Source organism: Balaenoptera borealis (genome assembly GCF_965194805.1).
Source record: "Balaenoptera borealis genome assembly, chromosome: 3".
NCBI classification, from domain to species: Eukaryota; Metazoa; Chordata; class Mammalia; order Artiodactyla; family Balaenopteridae; genus Balaenoptera; species Balaenoptera borealis.
In genome coordinates, this window is record NC_138866.1 from 42,171,885 (window position 1) to 42,188,623 (window position 16,739).

The 16,739-nt window shown below is 35.4% G+C and overlaps 1 protein-coding gene across 13 annotated transcripts in view; it reads right to left on the minus strand.

Annotated features, from left to right (window-relative positions):
- Positions 1-370: 370 nt before the first annotated feature.
- KIAA0586 overlaps positions 371-16,739 on the minus strand; it is a 106,889-nt gene continuing 90,520 nt past the window's right edge. For 11 of the 13 annotated variants that reach the window (XM_082386424.1, XM_082386423.1, XM_082386418.1 and 8 more), the window contains 2 exons: positions 8,763-8,828; positions 371-1,929 (listed from right to left, as the gene is read on the minus strand). In XM_082386424.1, coding sequence (XP_082242550.1) covers positions 1,778-1,929; positions 8,763-8,828 — 218 coding nt within the window. In that variant the 3' untranslated portion in view covers positions 371-1,777. Of the gene's footprint in view, positions 1,930-8,762; positions 8,829-13,417; positions 13,493-16,739 lie in introns of those variants that run through there. The other 2 variants (XR_014242958.1, XR_014242959.1) reach the window with 1 other exon arrangement.

Consider the following 16,739-nt stretch of genomic DNA (forward strand, 5'->3'; position numbering starts at 1 on the left):
TGAGACTCACCAGAAAATGCTGAGAAAAGTCAAGGATGACTATAGTTACTGTTTGAATTTTAGTTGTCACAGAAAAAATTTTTCAGAGAGATAAATGTCTTTGCTAATGCTAGGCTGCCCTCTTTCTTATATGCTTACTGTCCAGTGTAGGATGCTTATTAAACCCCTCAAGATAATGACATACACCATTAATTGAGCACTTATGTGGTGCCAGGCACCATGGTGGGTGCTACTCCCAACATAATTGATAATCCCCAGTATCCTGCAAACCAGGTATTAAACCCATTTACCCAGGCAGCTGTGAAGGAGGGGTTTATTTGCCCCATCACAGACCAAGGTGAAGAAACTGGAATTAGAACATACATGTGTCTGATTACAAAGCCATGTTTTATTTTCTTTTAATTTTATGTATTTATACTTTTAAAGTTAATCCAGTCACATTTCAGAGGTTTATACACTATAAAGATTTATAAGGTGTACATGTAAGGTATATAAAAATCCACAGTAAATACAGTCATACCTAACTCCTATCACTCAACCTCTCTATCACCTAGCCACTCAATCTCCCTCCTTGGAGACCAAGTTAGCTGTTTTTTGTCTATCCTTCCAAATATATTTAATGGATACATAAGCAAATATGTGTATGTAAGCATATATGTATGTACGTGCCATATATTTGGATTCCCGCCCACCTCATTTTAAATGATGGTAGCATAATTCATACACTATATTGCACATGGCCTTTTTCACTTTAACAATATATCTCAGATATGTGGTATATATATATATATATATATATATATATATATATATATATATATATATAATGGAATATTACTCCGCCATAAAAAAGAATGAAACATTGTCATTTGCAGTAACGTGGACAGACCTAGAGATTATTATGTTTAATGAAATAAGTGAGACAAGACAAATACTGACACCACTTATATGTGGAATCTAAAAAATAATACAAATGAATGTATATATAAAAGAGAAACAGACTTACAGACATAGAAAACAAACTTGTGGTAACCAAAGGGGAGAGGGAAGGGAGGAGGGACAAATTAGGCGTTTGGGATTAACGGATACAAACTACTATATATAAAATAAATAAGCAACAAGGATTTACTGTATAGCACAGGGAATTATACCCAGTATCTTATAATAACCTATAATGGAATATAATCTGCAAAAATACTGAATCACTATCCTGTAGACCTGAAACTGACATAATATTGTAAATCAATTATACTTCAATTTTATAAAATCAGTGAAAAAAACCCCACTAGATCTCAGAGATAATTCCATATCAATACATAAACATTTTAAAATTCTTTTTTGTGCCACCTAGTATTCAGTTGTACTATCAATTTTTTAATCAGTTCCTTACTGAGAGACATTCGATTGCTTCCAATTATTTGCTCTTATAAAAAAGTTGGAATGAATAACCTTGAGCAACTTAATTTCATAACTAAGTACAGATAATTATATCTGTAGAATAAATTTTTAGATGTCAAAAGTTATGCCCTTTCCACTATTCTATGCTGCCTCAGGATTCTAAGAAATAACACAGACTCATGATGATATCCATTTAAGTTATTTTATTTAAAAATGTTACCTAACTACCCAAATTACACTTTTCATTTTAATAAAAAATAAAAAAATTGTTTTCCTGAATATGTTGAAGGACCAAAATAGTCTGAGAGATAGTTTTATGCCAGAGAAAAATGACCTCAAAACCAGTAGCACACATACTGTACTGGCTCTCACTTCACATTCAGAAGGTATCTGCTCCTGAGGATTCTGTGTCCCCCTGGACACTGCTGACGCTCAGAGACTGAGAGCAGTCCTCCAGGTTCACTGAGGGTAGCGTCACGGACATCTTGGCAGATGATGTCTGCGAAGTGAAGAGTGGAACTGCTTCACCACCTGTAAAAAGGAGAAACTCCTTCAGCTAAACAAGTGTACCTGAGTATTTATGTGCCTTAAACTTTCCTAAATAATACTGGGGATCAAAAAAGGACTGCGTTTGCAATAATTTCTTTTCTCAAGGTGCTCAGAACTTGTCACAGAGATAAAATACACCCTCCTTTTCACTCCCACCCCTGAACAATTAAGAGACAACATTTTAGAAGTATATGTTATGATCTGAATGTTTATGTCTCCCCAAAATTCATATGTTGAAATACTAATGCCTAGTGTGGTGGTATTAAGAAGCGTGGTCTTTGGGAGGTGCTTAGGTCATGAGGATGGAGCCCTCATGAATGAGAGTAGTGCCTTTATGAAAGAGGCCCCAGAGAGTTTGCTAGCCCCTTCGACCATGCTAGCCCTTCAACCATGTGAGGACACAGGAATCAGGAAGAGGTGCCTTGATCCTGGATGTCCAGCCTCCAGAACTGTGAGAAATAAATTTCTGTTGTTTAAAAGCCACTCAGTCTATAGCATTTTGTTATAGTAGCCTGAATAGACTAAGACGGTATACAAGTGCCCAAACCTGTGGTGCAAATGATAAATGCTAGGTAAGACCAAGTAGGGGAGGCAGTTTGAAATGAAGAATTCATTAATATGTTTAAAAAAACCCAGAGTTGACTACATATGTATATCTATCTGCGTATACCCTAATTCACTCCTCTAAGTTTAAAAAGCACATTGCCTAAGAATGTAAAGAATGCCAACTTGGTACTATTTAAGACCACAAAAATCCTCATTTCAAATTTCATGTACTTACCATATATACATGATAACAAGCATCTTAAAAGTAAATTATCCTAAATAATCTTAAAGACATCTGAGTCAAGAGTCATAGTAATTTTTCTAAAACTTCTTTATACTTTTAAAATAGTTTCCACAGGAATAAAGTGAAATTTTCCATCAAGTTTTTATAGGGACCACAGTAAAAGTAGTCAGTTTTGGAGATTCAATGATGACTCAATAACAGCTGTTCAAGATGATCAAAATACTTGTAAAAGACAAATTCCTTTCATATTAGGAAGTCTAACAAAGACTATTTTAATATACCATTCCTTTTTGTTACTTGTATCAATCTTTTTTAATAAAAGAGGAAAGGGAAATAAGATTTTGTATAATTATAGCAGTACTACAAACTGTAATGCCACAGCACAATCCTTTAAGAAGAAAGCAATTATTATATCAATTTAAATAGAACAAATATTTTAAATAGGAAAAGACTTGTTGAAATTTAGCTCTGTCAGGATATGATAAAAACTAAAATTAAGAAACTTATGGTTTATTCAGTACTTGTAGTCCCTGTGTCTGGAATGATGCCAAACACATTTTAAATGCTGAAAAAATATATATTAAATAAACATTGAAGGGACTTCCCTGGTGGGGCAGTGGTTAAGAATCTGACTGCCAACTCAGGGGACATGGGTTCAAGCCCTGGCCCGGGAAGATCCCACGTGCCTTGGAGCAACTAAGCCCGTGCGCCACAACTACTGAGCCTGTGCTCTAGAGCCCGCGAGCCACAACTACTGAGCCCACACGCCACAAGTACTGAAGCCCGCGCACCCTAGAGCCCATTCTCCACAACAAGAGAAGCCACCGCACTGAGAAGCCCGCACACCGCAACAAAGAGTAGCCCCCGCTTGCTGCAACTAGAGAAAGCCTGAGCGCAGCAACAAAGACCCAACGCAGCCGAAAATAAAAATAAATTTAAAAAAGAAATAAATTTTAAAAAAAGAAACAATAAGAACTTCTTTTAAAAAATCTTCATAGGACATAAGCATTGTTTAAATATTCTGACATTTTACAAAGCCGTGATGCAGAATATACAAAATAACCAAGAGAAGTATCCAAGATCAGAGCTTACCTCGTCAATAAAGTAAAAACCAACACAGGATATAACTAAGGTTTGAGAGCAAAATTAATTTTCAACCTGTAAAATTAAATGTTATCATCCCCCGATTAAGAAAAATTCCATGCTTTGCATTACTTACATATCTGTCAAAAACTACACTGATGCCAGATATTCTTCTTTTCTCTGTTATCCAGTTTCACAAAACTGCTTTACATGTGCCTTTATTTTCTACTCTGCACATTAACTTACTGATTAAATTGTTCAGTGATGTAACAAGAGCTATAACTATTTTTTTTTTGGACCCTGAAGAAGTTTCCAAGTCTCAAGAAACATATTAAATTCAATTATTGTAAAGTTATGCTATTTCTTGTAGTTACTGCCTTATATTTATACAGCAATTAAAATTTTGCAAAGATCTTTTGCCTATCATCTTATCTCATCCTAACAGTAATTCTGGGAGGCAGACAAGGTTAAGGTAATTGAGGCACAGAGATGTCAGAGTGGGCTTTCCCAAAAGCATATGCTCACTAACTAAACGTCTATACAAGCCTACTGTATGTGTGGAGCTAAGATGGTGTTGAGAAGATGATACACAGGTGAAAATGAAATAGTCCTCAACTTCAAGAAGCTTAAAACCTAGTAGTGGACAAACATAAAATAGGTAGCTAGTGGGAAGCAGCCGCATAGCACAGGGAGATCAGCTCGATGCTTTGTGACCACCTATAGTGGTGGGGGAGGGAGGGAGATGCAAGAGGGAAGAGACATGGGGACATATGTATATGTATAACTGATTCACTTTGTTATAAAGCAGAAACTAACACACCATTGTAAAGCAACTATACTCCAGTGAAGATGTTTAAAAAAATTAAAAATAAAAACAGCATCCTAGTAAAACTGGAAAAAAAAAAAAAACACCTAGTAGTGGAGATAAACATGTAGAGGAATACTTGGTTTAAATTAGGTGGAAGTAGCAGTTAAGCTAGGACTTAAAAGATGTGGAAGGCAATGAAGAAAAAGAGAACAAAATAAATGATGACAGAAATAAGAGAAGGACAAAGAAAGGTGAATAAAGAGAAAATAGAGGAACACAAAAGGGAAGTGTTAGATAAGTAGGAAGAGACCCAAGAATGAAGAGTCACACAAGGTTTTCAAAAGAGTCTAGTATAATTCAACTAATTCGTAATTGGTAGAGCTGAGACTACAGCTCACTGCTTTTTGCCTGATACCAAATACCTTAATTATCCACATAAAAAATTAGTACTTTTAAAGGTTGTTGAGGGAAATTCCATTTTACTAGTGGTATGTAATGGTAGCGGGCAGCTAAGGAGAGGAGCAGTGATGAAGTTTCAAGCACAAGTCCCTTTATGATCAGTCAAGTCTGGGCTCCAAATGAGGCCTGTTGTTCAGTCACCTGGGAATGGTCCCATCAAGACTGTCAGTGTGAGGTTTTCATGTGGGAAGGAGTAAAAGAGGAAGGGGGAGGAATAAGAGCCTGGATTCCGTAAGAGGGCAGTGCTAGGCTCATCCATTTGTTAACTCAATAAATATCAACTAAGCACCTATGTGCCAGGCACTGTTCTAGACTCTGGAGATTTCGGCAGTGAAGAAAACAAAGGCTCTAATCTCACTGACATCATATCCCAGTGGGATGTGAAGGGCAAATGACAAACAAGTAAGGACACAAACATATATTATGTCAGGTGGTGATGAGTGCTATAATGAAAAATAGGTAAGGGGTACGAGGGAGAATGAGTGATAAGGGACTTTCAGAAAGTTACATAACTTCTCTAAACCCTCATTTCCTCATCTACAAAATAAAGGTAAGAGTACCTACCTCAGAGGGTTTTATGCGGATTAAATGGGATAATGCATATAAAGTGTTTTGAATAGTGCTGGCAAATAAAGAGCACTTAAAACAGATTAGCACTTACTTTTATAGAACTGGAAAGAAATTATCCTAAGAGGCAATGACCCTCAGAGTGGGCTGCAAAAGGCAGTTGACTTAGGAGAGAGGGATAAGAATGTGTCACTGAGATACACTAAGAAAAAAACCCCACAGCTTTAGAAGGCCTCCAAATAATTATGCTATTTTTAACTCTAGTAACTGAGTTTTAATCAATGAGTTATATCAATAAAATGCATCACCTTATCTAAAGGTATTTGTTAATGTACATTTTGGAAAGGTTTTTTGAAGCGCTCATTTACACAAGCTAAACAGTCACAGTTTTAGAGCTTTAAAAGAGAATTTTTTAGACTGGAAACTTTTTTTCAAGAGCATCACTGTTAACAGGCAAAAAGAGTCACATTCATATCCAGTTATGGTCCTCACAGAGTTTAATTTTTTTTTAAAGAAAAGATATCTTAATAAATCATCATTAAAGCAAACATAAATTTTCTACCTATATTAAATGTAGTTTGATGCTTTCAAAGTTTGACTTTTTAACTTTCCACAGTCATGTCATTACTCTATGATGTAATTGTTTCAACAGCTGTTTTCAGATTTGTTTTTAAAGAAGGGAGACTATTCCTTGATTCCGTGGGTAGGCAGTACGTCATTTAACCTGGCATGCATTTAAGCGGGAGATGTCACTGAGCTAGACCATGTATTTGAAGCATCCTAAGTCGTATTTATAAAACTCTTTAGACATTTGAAATTCAATTTTTTTGCTTTAAAAATATTTAAAATTCATAAAGAAATTTTGTTTTTTGTTCTTTGATTGTAAGACTAAGGAACAGAAAATCTAAAACTAATTTATTCTAAGCAATAAAGTAATAATACAGGATTTTTTATGTCCATTTAAGAATTTGCCTATCACATGTGTATTTTTAAAAATACATATACATAACTTTCTAAAAGCTTTTTAGGTTTAGATAATCCATTTCATCAGCAGGTTTTAGATTCTGACTCTAATCTTCAAACAGTTGGTAACCCATTATTATGTCTCTGTTATTTGCAAACTGAGAGGAATCCAAACAAAGCAGTCTCTCCTAAAACAACAGGAGGCAAGCAGAGAAAAGAAGTAAAAAATTCCTCAGTAACTTCACAGAAGAATGCAGCACCGCACACTCCTCACTCAGATTCAGTAACTGCACATGGCATAAGCCACAGAAACTTATGGGATTCTTCTAGGAGTTGATGAATAGATAGTATAGTGACTTTAAATTGCCTGGATTTGGGTATTTCTACATGCAGATCAAGATGAGTTTCTTACACACTGCACATTTAAAAATAAAATTAAAAAGGAAACAAAGGTAATAATCTTTCATCAAGTACCCGAAGGATCTGAATCCCGAGTCCATGGATGGGTGACCCGGGACCTATCTGTGAATACCCTGAAACCATATGCAAATTATTTTCATGTAAGTACAGTTTGGAAGGGAGGCAGGTAGTCATAGCTATCAATGTCTCTAAGGGGTCTGCGGACCCTGAATACTCAAGAACATGTACAGATGAATTACACTCTCTGAGTTGTTTTCCCAGCCGTAGTGGTGAAATACAGGGGTTCCTCTCCTGTTAACTGCGGATGCCTTATTCTCTGAAAGCAACGCTACTGCAGCACTTAGGAGACTGCACTGTAATTATTTATGTGTCTGTCACTTCCACTGGACAATATATTCCTTAAGAGCATGGATTGCGACTTGCACTCATTGTCTTCCGAGTGACTAGTACAGTAGGTACAAACTAAGTATCTGGGACCTTATCGTCTTGTATTACTGTTATTTGCTTGTGGGTCTGTTGCTCCTGTTAAATGTGCCCCCCGAGGACAACGACTTTGTCTTGTTTACCTCTGCATTCTACAAAGTCGTAGCATAATGCTAGGTACACATTGGGCCTTAAAATGATTGCTGAACCAAACTGATTTGTTTCTACCTAGAGTCTGTGGTTCCTCATGGCTACCAGCTTGCTTAGACTCAGGCTGACCAGATCCAGTCTTTAAAATCAACCCTGAGTTCCAGCAACACAGTTGCTTCCCAGCTGTCTATGAAAATGTTACAGTATTTCAGCTGTGTTTTACTGAGTTCTTGAAGCATTTTTTTCCTGTCCACCCTGGGTTCATCTACACTTGCTTAAATTCCTTGTTTAAGCAGCTGCTAAACTATCCTGCTGTATTCAATTCTCCTCGCATACTTAACCCAGCCCTACAGATTTTGCAACATCATAGCTTCAGTGCTTGAGAACAAATACTACAAGCCTTGATGAAGAAGATGCCTGGTCATTTGATGTTAAGTATATAGTATGTAAAATGAGATTTGCCTCTGCTTTACAGAATTAGTCAGTATTAAACATTTCTTTCCTTACTTTCATGTTTAAAAGAGTGCTTTAAAATGTTACTATAGTCTTATCCCAAAATGTGTTTTAGAAATATAAACCCTATTACATTTTTTAAGGTTACTATTCCTTCTGTTTTTTAAGTGAGTTCACAAATGCTTATTTTAAAATTTATAATTTAAGATAAAAATACAGCAGTTCCTATAGGAAGAATAAATGTATTGGCACCTGTAAAAACAAGTCCAAATCTTTTTTTCTCCAAAAAGCAATAGTTAATGTGAAAGATTTGTTTCTTCTTATGCCAGGTTCCAGCTGCTTCACTTTGTTTAAAACTGACTTCAAAGTTTAAACAGTGTCCTGTCCCAACAAATAACCTCCCCCAGATGGAATTATCTCGAGTACTAGCCTCAGTGCTCTGAATACCACACCTGCAGCCTTTTAATTCAACATTTTATAAACTTTCCAAAAGGAAATGATAGATTTTTTTTTTTTTGTCTCCTAACTTTTGGAGAGTTGAGTTTAGTGCATGAAGGGAGTTCTATACCTGGGGTGAGTTTATAGATATTTTAAAAGAATAAAAAATTGGAATTATTTTCTCTACTGTGTTGATTATTATGAGAGAAAGAAAGAAGGAAACGAAAAAAATCTGAAACTTTTAAAGTAAAAAAATCTTACCTGTAAATACGGATGTGAGGTACAGATTGGGCTCAATTTGTGTCTGATCCATATCACCTGGTGAAGCTACATTAAAAAAATTTTTTTTCATAAGAAAATCAGTTAAGCATAGAAATAATCATGATTCATTCCTGCTATAAAACAAACAAACAAACAAAAAATACCCCCACAAACCAAATGCACTCCCACAGTTACTTTCATAAAACCAGGCAAACAGAAGCCTGACCTTATGGCCTTAATATAAAGAAGGAAGATAAACAGCTGAATTTTAATGACCGCCAATAGAATAATACTTTACCTAATAGATTATTATCTTTATGCATCGAAGATTAGGGAAAGGGGGAAACCAAGGATCATGAAAGAATTTGCACAATTATTTGTATTTAATAAGAGAAACTCATGGGCCATTTCTTCCAAGGCTAAAAGTTTTCACAGATTCTCTTCCTTAAGGATTTAATCATTATAAAAAGAAGTTTAGAATTTCCCTTCTCCCTAGGCCAGCCTGTGGCATATTACCCAAGACAATCCATGTGAAAAAACCAGTAAAGTTGTCAGGGAGCACAGAAGAACACTACCCTGTTAAACCAAAGCCAAATTTTAATATTAAAATGAAACAGGCTGGGGAAAAACTCTTTTTATAGCTAGAGAATTATAAAGCTGAGAAAAGTTAAATAACTGAAGAGAGAAACCTGTGGTACATATAGTTCTCAGGCCAAAAAGATACCCTGGGTGCCTAAGGCATATGCCCCAGTTGATGGCATGCTGTTAACCTATGCTCTGAAATATAGTCAGTTACTGTTAATAAACACTGTTATTCAGAATGATTCAGAAAAAAATTTACAGTATGGTATAATCAGTATTTTCTGATTTTCTCTAAGACAAAAATCAGTCATCTCTCAAGCTTCCTTTATTTCACGAAAATTTCAGGTGGATTTAAAAGAAGATAATTAAATTAAAATGATTTTAAGCATTACATAGTTCACTAAGCCAAGCAATATATTCCCACTGGTGACAAACATTCATGTTAAACTATTGTAGTTACGCTGTAGGAAACACAGATTTAAATGCTAAAAAATTAAATGCATAATAGTTTGTACCTCTTAATCCCCTACACCTATATTGCCCCTCCCCTCTCCCCAACGGTAACCACTAGTTTGTTCTCTGTATCTGTGAGTCTGTTTCTTTTTCATTATATTCACAAGTTTATTGTATTTTTTAGATTCCATGTATAAGTCATATCATACAGTATTTGTCTTTCTCTGTCTGACTTATTTCACTTAGCATAATACCCTCCAAGTCCATCCATGTGGTTGCAAATGGCAAAATTTCATTCTTTTTTATGGCTGAGTAGTATTCCACTCTGTTTGTGTGTGTGTGTGTGTGTGTGTGTGTGTGTGTACACCACATCTTTTTTATCCATTCATTTGCTGAGGTACAAACTATTATGTATAAAATAAGCTACAAGGGTATATTCTACAACACAAGGAATATAGCCAATATTTAATAATAACTATAAATACAGTATTACCTTTAAAAATTGTAAATCACTATATTGTACACCTGTAACATATAATATTGTACATCAACTATACTTCAGTAAAAAACTTAAAGGCAATACAGATCAATGAAGAAAAACTAAAGCTTAAAAAGTATAGTTTTAGAAGAAAATATAATTTTATAAGGGTAAATTTGTAGGCAAATACAAATTACTTATACACCGATAATCAGAATTGACCCAAACTGAGCATCTGACTTTGATATTGTTTCTAAAAAAAAGCTTTAAATATATTTTTTAAATCTTTAAAAGCATTAAAAGTGCTTACTATGATGTTACTATTAAACACTATCTACATTCACTTCCCCCTCTGCCTTTAAGTTTCTGAGTGTTAGCGGTGAGAGAAGTTACTGCTAGGCACCTTTCAGATTCTATATAGCACCTACAGTACAAACATGGAAACAAAGGTATCAGTACCACCTCAGAGGCCCCCCTCCACTGAAGAACCATTTGTTTGTAGCAAGTAAATTAAATGGCAGTGTTTTCTGAGGTGGTTACCTGGAAGCCCAGAATTCAAACTAATCTACTGTATTATAGTAAGAAATAAGCAACAGCATCCCTTTCAGACTAAACAAAACTGGGTGGAAACTAAGAAAAAGAAAAAGAAAACCTACCTTAGGTCTAGCTAGGGTTCAGTTAAAAAAATTTTTTAAAATACCTTTTATGTGTCCATCATTATTATACTAGGTGTTGTGAAGGCCTCAAAGAGTAAGACATTGTCTCAATCCTCTTAAACTGGAGGACTTCCCTGATGGCACAGTGGTTAAGAATCCACCTGCCAATGCAGGGGACACGAGTTCAATCCCGGGTCCGGGAAGATCTCACATGCCATGGAGCAACTAAGCCCGTGCACCACAACTACTGAGCCTGTGCTCTAGAGCCCACAAGCCACAACTACTAAGCCCACGCACAGCAACTACTTAAGTTCACATGCTCTAGGGCCCGTGTGCCGCAACTACTGAGCCTGAGTGCTGCAACTACTGAATCCCGTGCACCTAGAGCCTGTGCTCTGCAACAAGAGAAGCCACCACAATGAGAAGCCTGCACACCACAACAAAGAGTAGCTCCCGCTCACGATAACTAGAGAAAGTGTGCGTGCAGCAAGGAAGACCCAACGCAGCCAAAAAAAAATAAAAATAAAAAATTAATAAAGAAGGTACTAAATAGTGTACCCAGATACTTTGGAAAAAAGAGCTGTGATACCTTTTTTAAACCAGTGATTTTCAACAGAGGGTTGGGGTAGGAGAAGGGAAAGTCTGAATCACTTCTGGGGCTTTCTCAAACCAACAAGGGCTCCCTTCTATTCTGACAGGCTCACACTCCAAAGGGGATGTATCCCCCAAAGAGAGTTGCTGCTACAATGGAACACTCTTCTAAATTCATAACAACTAAATGGGAATTTTATACACTCCATTTTTTTCAATAAAAAATGGAGAATGTTTTCTCTAATATTCAGGTCCTTTGCTTAATAAAAACATTTTCTTGAAACTTTCAAAAGCAGCTTATTTTTGCTTTATTAAAAAATGAATTTTAACTAAAAAAATAACAACTATTTCATTAGTCCAAACCAAGTAAATGTTAGTCATCTCTTTATAGCCAACAAAAAGCTACATTATTAGTAAAATTGTCTAAATTAAAATAACATACAAAATCTGTTATTTTTTTAAAGGAATGTCTCCAATAAGCCACTTCATAGGCTGAAGTAAAAAAACGCAATGCCAGATTTCCTTAAAGGACAAGAAAATAAATGGTTCCCTCCATTATCTTTCTTCATTTTCCCTAAGATGCCTACTTCAGTTCTTTGTATATAGTTGTTCAAGAAATATCCAGCTGACCAATGTTTCTGAAAACTTTATATGGAACGGATATAATACCCTGTGATCTTTTATTGATCATTTTCTAGAAAAAATTGCTTCTTTTCCGTTCATTCTATACTGTGGTATGCAAGATAAAAACATTTTTGGCAAGTAAATAACAACCAGACACTCTTATTAGAGAGAAAGCTGTAAGCTCGAGGCTAAAAGCACAGACTTAGAAGCTAAGCTACCTGAATGCAAATCACAGTGCCAACCACTGTGAGACCGGGAGAAATACCACACTCCATGAAGTATCGCCACTTTGTGCTTCTATTTCCTCTTCTAGCTTATAGGTTTCTTACGATCATTAACCGGAACGATATATGTAAATAACTTAGAGCAGTGCCTACAGAGGCACTCAATAGATGGTAGTTGTATTATTATTTAACCTATGATTATTTTCTAACTTTTCCCAATTGACAAAAAATTGATCTCATTAAGGCAATCTTTTCAAAATATATTTTGACAGGGAGACTTTTGGTTTAAGATCACATATTACAGCAGTAGAACGATAAGGGATCTCAGAGATGATCTTATCCTTACTAATAAGGAAATCGTGATTCAGGAAGGTTCACTGACAAAGAAATCAATGTCACAAATTAGTAGTAGGAACTAAAAACCCATAGTAAACAGTTCTTTCCCCACCACCCAACATTTTCATACTCTTCTACCAAGATGTATCTTCAGATATTGAGACCTGTAAGAATAATCAGAAATTACCTGTTCTACTTTTTAAAAATTTGTCAAGGAAGGAAATATATAGTATGTTGAAGAGCATAGCCTTTGATTTCAGAATTGGACTTGGTTTGACTCCTAGCTCTATCATTTATTAGCTGTGTAACCTTGGGCAAAATATGTAACCTCTCTGAGTCTCAGGTTCCTCAAATATGAAATGAGACAACTATTACCTACCTAATTGGATTGATTAAGGATCTTAGCAGAGTGCATCACATAAAGGAAGTAAACATAGATGGCAGCTATTACATATTGTCATTGCGGTTATTATAACTATAAACAAAACTCTCCTGTACCAAAACTGGGGGAGAATCTTTATTTCTACAATGACTTCTCCTAATGGTTAAAAAAAAAAAAAAAAAAAAAGGCCACCATGTCAATATCAGAGTTGACTATTCTCGTTTTTTCCTGTAGCTGCCTCATAATTGTCACTTGCTGGTGATAGGGTTTACTGGAAGTGTGAATATTGTGCTCTGCAGGTGAGGATTAAGGTAGCAAACACAACTTACACCATGGCCAATGTGCTTTGAAAACTGCTTATAAAGTTTGTTGGTTCTTACACTTCCTCATCCCGCTGTTCAAAACTGAGGAAACATAATACTCATTGGTATTTAAGTGAAAGAATGAGAAGAGAACATTTCTAAATATTTTATCTATAAATTTCTATTAACATTTCTGTGGAAGTTGTGAGTGGATAATATTGACTAAAAATTGAGTCATAAATTACCCATGAATATAATTTATCCTTCTACCTTTACCACAAAAGGCAAACGTGTTAACCTTTATTTAAATGTTTAAAAGTACCACAAAATAAAAACAAATGTTCTTAGATTTGGAAATAGATTCCAAGGCTGGGAAAGCAGGGATACTGCTGAAAAAGCTTTAAATGAGGGCACACCAACGGTACTGGGATTGTACCACTTGTACACTATGCTTCTTCCAAACACTCACTGTATTTCAGTACTTTAACTTATTTTAAATGGTCATTCAAAATCTTGTAGCTATATGGTGCCAATTTGAAAGTAACCATGTTGTATTTCAAAAAGTGGTATTTAAAAGGATAGGAACCTGGGCTTTATGTTCTACTCTTGTATTTAAAAAATTTTTATTTTTGGTTGAAAATCTATCTTCTGCTCTGTAATACTATCTTTAGTAAGAATCATTAGTATAGCAATACTTAAATCTGTAAATCATTATATTATTGTTTTAAACAAATTCTTTATGTATTTAAGAAAACCATATAGTACTACAGGACTGTTAACTGCAAAACAAGGATATAAAGATGAAGGCCTCCAAAACATGAATTTTTTTAACCCCCAAAACAAGAGTTTTTAAATGAGTGACATCCAGAATTGGAAACAAATCTAATAAGGAGAAATCTAAAATTAGTAGCATTCAGAATAGCTGGTGCTTTTATACTAATTTGAGTTCACTGAAGGAACAAAAAAGGGAATATTAGGAATATTATTAAAGTAGTTAAATATATATAGAAGAAGTTAACACTTTTGAAACAAATAAGTTACTCATTGGCTGCATATCTAATAGGTATACAACTCTTGTCAATAATAGGATTTTCAGAAATAGTATCTTGGCAGCATAAAAGCTTATATTCAAATGCCAGGAAACTGATTGGTAATTCAGAAAATAGATGACCCACCTAACCTGAATTCAGACCATGATTTATTTGAATAATGTACACTCAATTATTAAGGCTCATTAAAAAACCATTTAAGTGCTTGAATGTATTGCTGTGTAGTGTAATGACAAAGAGAGTTCCTGCCTTTCAGGGCCAGGAATGTCTAGAGAGACATTCCAGCATTAAAATCTGGTTGAGAACCGAGAGACGATGTTTTAGTAGACAACTTTATCTACAAGGTGCTTCCTGTTGGTTGAACAGCCTACGACACAGCTACTAAAACAAATTCCTCTCAGATAATTCTTTATAAAAACATGCCATAATGGTTTGAAAACTAAAAGAATCTTAAAAATTACAATAGGTTTGCCTTGTGAAAGAAGCTATACATTCTGTATGATTTCATTTATTTAAAGTACAAAAACAAGAGAACTAATCTATGCTGCTAGAAGTGAGAATAGTGGTTATCCTTTCGGAGGTGGAAGCTGTGTCTGAAAGGGAACGTGAGGGGCTTTGGGGGTGCTGGCAATATTCTGCTTCTTGAGCTACGTATGGGTTTTACAAGTGTGTTCAGTTTTTGAAAATTCTTTCAGCTGTACACTTATGTGTACTTTTCTGTATGTATATTATACTTCCAGAAAAACTTGAGGTTGAAAAAAAACCAATAGGTTAGTTTCATCAATTAAAAGATGATTCCCTTATAGTTTTAAACTGTTTTTCCAATGAATTAAAATGCCAAATAACTAACAGTACTAGGTAGGCTTTCACATCAAGTTAACATCAGCAGCAAGCCACACTGCTGACTAAAGACAAATTCCTTCCTATTTCTTTTCTTAAAATCTTGAAAAACCTGTAAGCTAAAATTATTCAGAAGCAGGAGGTGAGTTTTTGCTTTTGTCGCTGTTGCTTTAGTTTGACTCTCACAAGTCTAGTTTGACTTACTACTTAGGATGCTTGATGTTTACAACAATCACCCACTCAATTTAATTGAAAGCACAAACCAATCTCAGTTTAACTAATCTTGAAAGCATTTCTAAAAGCATTTCTAAAATATTAATACATTCTGGGACTTCCCTGGTGGTGCAGGGGATAAGACTCTGCGCTCCCAACGCAGGGGGCCCAGGTTTGATCCCTGGTCAGGGAACTAGATCCCACATGTATGCCACAGCTAAGAGTTCACATGCCACAGCTAAGGAGCTGGTGAGCCACAACTAAGGAGCCTGCCTGCCGCAACTAAGACCCAGTGCAACCAAATAAATAAATATTTTAAAAAATATTAACACATCCTGTAAAAGCCACTTAATTCCTTATTTTGGATACAAAACAAATGCTTGCTGTTTCAGTTTATGTCTATAAAGCAATGATATCATAACTACATTTAAACTCAACTATAACTCTTACTCAACAGTAATTCATATAACTTTAATTATGTGAGGCCACAGATTGTTATAGAAGGTCACTATTATCACATTCTTATAAATGATATTTGATAGCTAACAAAGCTGAAGGCAATGTAGGTCCCTAATATAGTTACTTAACAGTTTGAATCTAAGAGCTTCTATAATTTACACACAGAAAATCCATTTTCTGAGATGGAAATTCTCATATGAAAACCTCTCTCAAGTTCTGGCCTGTGACTATCGCTAAAAATACAGTGTATTATTTGTGTAGTCTTTACAGTGGATTTTGCCATATCTAGTCATTCCTAACTAAATTTGGAAACAAAAATTAAATGTGACATAGTGACCAGTTCACTTCCCTCAAGGCCAGACCTGGTAACTTTGGAAAAAGAATGAAAGAATGAAAAATGAGCTTTCAAATACAGGAAGCCACTAGAAAATAAGAACAACACTATTCCATATCCTAAAATTAGAGCTTTAAAGACTTTCTGTTGACTAGTAAGTTTCGGGGTGAGGGGGCAGGCAGGCAAGGGGGAATTTCTGCTCAGTGTACACACGACACCAATGGGAATAAGGGCCAGTCCAAGTTCTATGTTACCATTACTCTGGGTAATAGTTCCAAGCTGTGAGGCACAGCTGTATGGGCCCTGCCAGCAAGGCCATCGCAGCATGCTTTGATAGCATGGGGCCCTGAAGTGTCAGGATATAGAGAAGGCAGCAGTTGTTGGCTGTGAAAACAGTCTGATACAAACCAGATGGGAACTTACTAGATGGGCAACACAAAGGAAAACAATTGGC